General features: G+C 39.8%; 1 protein-coding gene across 1 annotated transcript in view; it reads right to left on the reverse strand.

Moving 5' to 3' along the window:
• Window positions 1-3,677, reverse strand: part of WDR36 (WD repeat domain 36) — a 38,215-nt gene extending 34,538 nt beyond the window's left edge. The window contains exons 1-2 of the mRNA XM_045777283.2: window positions 3,461-3,677; window positions 1,484-1,511 (exon numbers count right to left, since the gene is read on the reverse strand). Coding sequence (XP_045633239.2) covers window positions 1,484-1,511; window positions 3,461-3,622 — 190 coding nt within the window. The 5' untranslated portion in view covers window positions 3,623-3,677. The remainder of the gene's footprint in view (window positions 1-1,483; window positions 1,512-3,460) is intronic.
• Between the last annotated feature and the right edge of the window lie 3,401 nt (window positions 3,678-7,078).

Consider the following 7,078-nt stretch of genomic DNA (forward strand, 5'->3'; position numbering starts at 1 on the left):
TGTATACAAAAGCTGAGAATCAATATAAATTTGACTTCAATGTTATTTTATACATTTAATACTATCAGACTCAAACTATGAAACCACCTTGACCTTCCCTAAGAGAACTAATGTCTAGAATTTACAGACATAAAAACATAATCCTAAAATGAAAAGTTTTTGAGGTTACGTGGAAAAATTCCTCACTTCATATAAAAAACTGGCAGACAGTCATCCACCCTTCATGTAAATGCCTTCAGGAATATCAAGTTCACCAGCAACTCTAGCAAAATTTTTAAAGTTAATAAAAACCTAGAACCCTATTTAACTCCATCCTTTGGAAAAACCTCAGAAAAACTCCATATGATTCTCTACATTCTGACCCTTACAATGAACAATATGGTATTTATTCAGTCTCCAAGGCAAATATGCCCGTCATCTTTAGCCATTTCTCATATGATAGGATTTCTTCACTCCTCTCTATCATGGTCACACTGGCATTTTCTTTTTATTCCCTGTTTTGGGGGCAGGAGAGTTAGAAGATATAGGATTGTTTTAAGTATTTTTCATGCTACATATTCCACTTTAAGATTTCACTTCCCAAATACTATTTTTATAAGTTTATCATTCACTCTGTATTCAACTTACATTATAGTGCCCTTCTTTTGCCTTCTATTAATCTTTACAAAAATTTTTTATCAGACTAATAAACTTAAAGTCCTCTGTTTCTGTTACAATGATCATATTTGATGGTAAAACCAGAATCTTTCAGCCCTGGCAAGCCCTTTCCCTGTTAAACACTTTCCAAAAAAATAAGTATTTCTTTCATTGGAAAAAAATATCAAAATGGGAGAAAAGGGAAAACTCTTCCTTACAGTAGAAGGAATGATGGACTTAGAAAATCACTAAATGGTAATCATCACTCTAATAGCTGGTTCAGGCAAGAATCATCACTAAATGATAAAAACAGTGGGTAAAACTTTGAAAAGCAATAGGATATTGACATAGTCTCAATGGATCTTATAAGATACTGATTAATTATAATGGGTAAAACTTTAAAATGGAGCCTCCTGACAAATGTCACCTTAATAAAATGATCAAAGTTATCACTGGCAAGAACAGAATTAACCAACAGCATGTGCCTGCTAATATGATTTACCGAGAATTCTCCCATTATTTGTTATTCTTGCTATAAGGCATAACCTGAATCTATCATGAGGAAACATTAGAGAAACTCCAATTGAAGGACATTCTATAAAAGAACTCCCTATACTTTTGAAAAGTTATCAATGCTGTGAAACACAAATTTAAAAAGACTCAAGAGACAGGACAACTACAAGTAACATATGATCCTATCCTGGACTCTTTTTTTTACTATGTAAGTTTATCAGAACTACACACTGGATTTCTTATATACGCTGTAAGTCTTAAATTAATTTTAAAATTTTTATGATTTTTAAAAGACACTAAACATGCACAGATTCAGGATAAAGTTTACACTTACTTACTGCAACCAGACTAAGTTTCTGAACCTGTTTTAATAAAGAAAAATGATTAGATTAGTAATTGCTTTTGTTAATGGAAATTTAACACCTGAAAATTAAAATATAATCTCATACATAAGTTTGCTATGCTATCTTTCCTTAAAAAGACACTTACTGATCCTAATTTTTCATTATTAGGAAAGCTTATATTTTCAACTATTTCGTCAGGAGTAGTGATGGAAGGGGTAGACAAACTTTTTCTATAATGAGTCATACAGTAAATATTTTAGGGCTTTGTAGGCTATATGGTCTTTGCTGAACTGCTAATAAAACATGAAAACAACCACACACAACAAATGTATATGCTCTATTCTAATAAACTTGATTTATGGATACAAAAATTTGATTTTCATATGCCATGACATATTATCATTCTTTTGATTTTTTTTCCCCCAACCATTTAAAAATGTCAAAACCACCCATCTCTGAAGCACAGGGTTCAGAGGGGATATAAGTAGAAATTCAAATCCCAGAGATGCTAAAATCCTAAGACTGAAAGGGCCCTGGAGATCAAATTAAATATCCTATTTCTTAAATGCAAGTAGACACAGGTCTCCATCCCATGCCAAAATTTAATTATATTGCATCCTACTACTGTGAAAAATTTATTTGGGAGGTTGTTATATTAGAATAAACAAACATACCTGTAAAATAAATAAATAAAAATGTTACAAGTATACAAAAACAAATGGTGGGCAGGATTGGCTTGCAGACTGTAGTTTGCTGACCCCAATCTATGATTATTGACCCAGCAGTAGGACCTTGACAAAGTTACCCCATCCCCACGCCCCTTGCCTCAAATTCCTCAACTATAAAAAAAGAATTAAAGTAGGTACCTGCTATATGGGATTATTATGAGTATCCAATGTGTAAAATTTGTGTAAAACAGTTAGAATGGAGCCAGTCACAGTTAATGCTCAGTAAACGTTCGCTGCCATCACCACCACCATCTCCACCTTGAGCATGGCCCTCCTTTCCTCTTCCACTCACTCAACCAGCTACCAACAACTACCTCTTCTTGCTAATAACCCATTTGCTTTCCACAATCCTTCAAAGAATATAACTTTACAGCTCGGTTTCCAGAAAAAGTACTTAATACTGGCTATTCTCCTCCTCCTCCTCAAGAAAAGGTCCCGCTTTCACAGAGCGTACATTCATTAGGAGATAAAGGAAAAAAGTAAACAGCAACGAAAGACTATTACAATGATTGATGAGAAATTAAAGGAGAAAAACCATCAACTAACAGGCAGGAAGGCCTGGGGCAAAAAACTTAATTTCTGAAATTGTTTCCTAGTTTACATAAGGGCGCTCCGGAAAACCGTCCATACCCCGGGAGAACGAAATTGCTGCAAGGCTTAGACTAAGAGGCACGGAGTCAGACCCTCAGTGTTGGTAGAAATAGATGCTCAGGGGAGTTTTAAGGAAATTAGTTTGCTACCCAATGTGGACAGTCCCCCAAATCATAGTTAATTTCACCTCTCCAGTTCTTCCATTGTATTTGAGTTTAAATTTCTAATTCAGCGTGGGTCAGAAATTGCACAATACAATGTCTTACGAGTCTCTCTCGTTAAGAATTCAGGGGGCTAGGATTTGTCTAAATCACATTTACACCTTCAAGGGAACTTCAATAGATATTTAGCGCACAAAGAAATACGCCGCCACAGAACTGAAGTTTGTTCTCCGGTCCTTTCCCTTAGCGAGACTGCGTCCGAGGTCGCCTCAAGCGCACTGCAAGGGCTAAGTTAAGCAGCACGTGGATTTGAAGCGGTGGAGAAATAGCACCGACAGGGGTTAAGGAAGACACGGGCAGAAAGGGAAGCCCTGGCTCGGTGCGGGAGGAGAGCGGGACGAGAGCGGGACTTCCCCCGCAAAGTGCTGGCGCTCGGGATGGGGGGGGGGTGATTCCCGGGAAGCGGGAGAAGAAAGACGTCACTCACGTCGTAGGTGTGGAAGCTCTTGCCCACGCAGGTCGTCACGTAGAACCGGCGCTTCAGCGCGCTGAACCGCACCACGTGCGCAATGTCAGTGCTAAAAAGCCCCAAGGCCCGGAACCCTGCGAACAGCGCACTGCTGGTGCGACCCCCGGCGCCCCGCTCCATCGCTACTGCGGTCCGGGCTCCTCTGTGCTCCAGCCCCGAAGGAAACCGCGAACCAGGCCCTTGACTGCTTCTCGAGGCACAGCACTCTGCCGGCGCCGCATACTTACAAGAGCTTCCGGTGCCCGCTGCCAATGGCGTTAGCGGAGTCGGCTCTAGTGCTACTGAAAAAGAACTCCCTCCGGAGCTCGCAAGGGAGGCGCGACTTCGGTTCCGAGGGACACGGTCTCCAGTGCTCGCGATACTCCCCAGCTCTGGTGGGGCTGGAAGAGACTGGAATCACTTTTCCGCGGGACTTTGGGGGAGGGGAGCGACAGCGGAAGCGCTGCGCCCAGAACGGGGAAGGGAGGCCAGGTGTAGTCTTAACACAGGTGGAGACAAGTTAAACGTGTAATTATAAAAAGGTATAAAACCATGAGACTATGGAGTAAATTTGAACATTGGATAACATGATATTTTAAAAATTATTGTTAATTTTATAGGTGTTAGTAGTATTGTGATTATGCTTTTAAAGATTCTTTATCTTTTATGTGTCTATACAAGTGAAGTGTAGTGATATAACGGGATTTGCTTTCAAATGGGGGATGGCAGCGCCTGGGTGGCTCAGTCGCTTAAGCCCGCTACTTTTTTTTTTTTTTTAAGGTTTTTGTTTATTTATTTGACAGAGAGAGACAGCGAGAGAGGGAACACAAGCAGGGGGAGTGGGAGAGGAAGAAGCAGGCTCCCAGCCTGATGTGGGGCTCGATTGCAGGACCCCGGTATCACGCCCTGAGCTGAAGACAGACGCTTAACAACTGAGCCACCCAGGCGCCCCTAAGCCCCCTACTCTTCGTTTTGGCTCAGGTTGTGACCCAGGGCACTGGGATCCATCCGCCGCCTTAGGCTGCGTTTAGCGGGAGTCTCTTTAACTCTCTCCCTCCCCTTGCTCCGTGCTCTCTCTCTCAAATAAATAAATACATCTCTTAATAAAAAAATAAATGAGGATGAGGCGCAGCATTTAGAAGAAACAGGATTGGTAATGGTTTAATCTGGGGAATGGATATTTGAGAGTTCATAATATTATCCGTTCGCTTCTGTATAAAATTGAAATTTTCCATAACAAAAAGATATTTTGTTTGCTTTTTACTAAGTTTGTTTACAGCAAAAAATTGGAATATTAATTTTTTTTACCTCCGAGTGATGCAAAAGTGTATTAATGGTTTTAATTACTAAATAGACATTTTTAAGACTTTTATAAATTGTGTGTAATGCAGATGTTGCTGTTATAATCAGAGACGAAGACTTCTGCATATACTGACAGTTTGGTAAGAAAATCGAAAAAGTTTCTTCAACCAGGACTTTACAGTTCACAAAGCCTTTGACACCCATTATTTTAATATAATCCTCAAATCTAGGCTGTGAGGTGTTCAGGGCAAAAAATATTACTGTTTTACAAATGAGGAAACTGTTTCATTGGGGGTTAAGCAGTTTGTACGAAGTCCTGAGATTATTTGGGGCCCAAATGGAGACTAGCATAAAGGTTAGAAAAGGATGAGAAAGGGAGATCACTGAAGGGCAGTGGAGGATAGGAGAAATATGCATCCAGCAATCACATTTTCAAGACCAAACCTTGGGCCACAGGGTGGGTGTGGATTCACATTAGATAAGGAACCAGAAATTCCCGTAGATTATTTAACTTGTAGAGGGTCACTTAATTAATGGTAGTATAGCAATTTGAATTTAGGCCTGTGTGACAATCAGATTTATATTCTTTAACCTACATCTGGATAGTGAGGCAAAAGTTTAAAAAATTAGAACCATCATGGAAAATGCAGTATAGTAGAAGTAGATGTGCATGCTAGCTATTGTGCTGTGATCTTTTAAAGAGCAGGTGTTATGGGCTGATTGTGAGTTTTCCAGTTGAACAGTTGGCCCAGGTTCAATTCTTTCCACCAGTTGCCTCCCTGAGTTGCTCACTATTCAGCCACCAGCAAAGTGTGTGTGTGTGTGATGGGAGAAAAAGAACTAGCTCTTATTCTTTTTGCCCCCAAGGATACTAGTCACAAGTTAGAGTAAAAGAAAATATGGATACAGTAGATCATTGACAAATGATCATTTTCCATTTAATTCAACACACTAGGGCTTCACAATATTCAGGTAAATTAAATATACAGCTATGCCATGTTGTCATTTCTAACTTTTTAAAAAGGGTTAAATATGGCTGTTTCTGAGTAGTTTATATGATAAAGGCCATTTCTTTTTTGTTGGTACCTTCAGGTATTGTGATCACCAGCCTCCAAGATGGCCCTCAGTGATTCTTACCTCCCGGTATTCAACGCCCTTGTGTAGTTCCCTCTCACACTAAATAGGGTTGATTTGTGTAACCAGGCTAGGTCATAAAAGACTTTGAAGATTTTGACTTGCTCCCTTTTTGGTCATTAGTTCTTCAGGAAGTCAACAGCCATGTTGAGACGACACTCAAGGAGTCCTATAGAGCGTTTCACACGGCAAGGAATTGAGAGCCTCCTGCCACACACCAGAACTACCTTGCAAGGCATGTGAGTAAAAACACCTTGAAACCACATCCTTCAGCTCCAGTCAAGCCTGCAGCCTTCAGATGACCGCAGCCTTGCTGACATCTTGACAGCAACCTCATGCTACAGGAGAGGTATATCCAAATTTGAAAAGTAAGAAACTGATTTTCCTAAGAAGACTCTCTTTTTTTACTTGTCTTGCCTATATATTCTTTCTCTTGTCTTGCCTATATATCCTCCTCACTCTCCTAATATCCTTTATATCTGTATTGGTTAGAAATGTTTGGGTCAGAAGCACAGAGAAATAAACTTTAAAACAAAATGATTCTGTCTACTCAAGGAGGTGTGGGGGTGCTGAGAATGTTTCTAGAACAAAAGGAGCACTGGGTATTATAGGCAACTAATGAATCGTCAGAAACTTATGATGTACTATATGTTGGTTAACTGAACATAAAAAGAAAGAACTAAAGGAAAAATTAGAGAACCATGCTTCAGAAAGGACAGAACTGGACCCACTCCTACTAACCTCTTCTTTTACTCTCCTTGCCCCTGACACTTTGAGTCTGCTCCTTTTGGATCAGGGAAAGGAAAATACAAAATAAACATCATATTTAGAAGATACTCTTGGTAGTTCTCTTGAGTATCAAGTGTCCTCTGTCTCGTGCATCTGGACCAACTCTTGATCTCTCTCAATATCCTAGTCATTGCAGTCTATTATGACTAGTTTCCTTCCCTAGAGCTCTCCCAATGAGAACTTTTTATTTTTTTTTTATGCACTCTGACTCATCTTCAAAGACACATATGAGAATCTTCCCAAGTACTATCTTGCATCTCATTTAGGTGGCCCTGGGGTGAGCCTACAAAATTCTGCAGCTCAGGAGACTCACTTGCTTATACAGACCTCTAATCTCTATAATGTTTTGGAGAGGGCACATCATTTAGCTTA

The sequence above is a fragment of the Ursus americanus genome, chromosome 5 (assembly GCF_024610735.1).
Source record: "Ursus americanus isolate L20-20 chromosome 5, mUrsAme1.1.p, whole genome shotgun sequence".
Lineage (NCBI taxonomy): Eukaryota > Metazoa > Chordata > Mammalia > Carnivora > Ursidae > Ursus > Ursus americanus.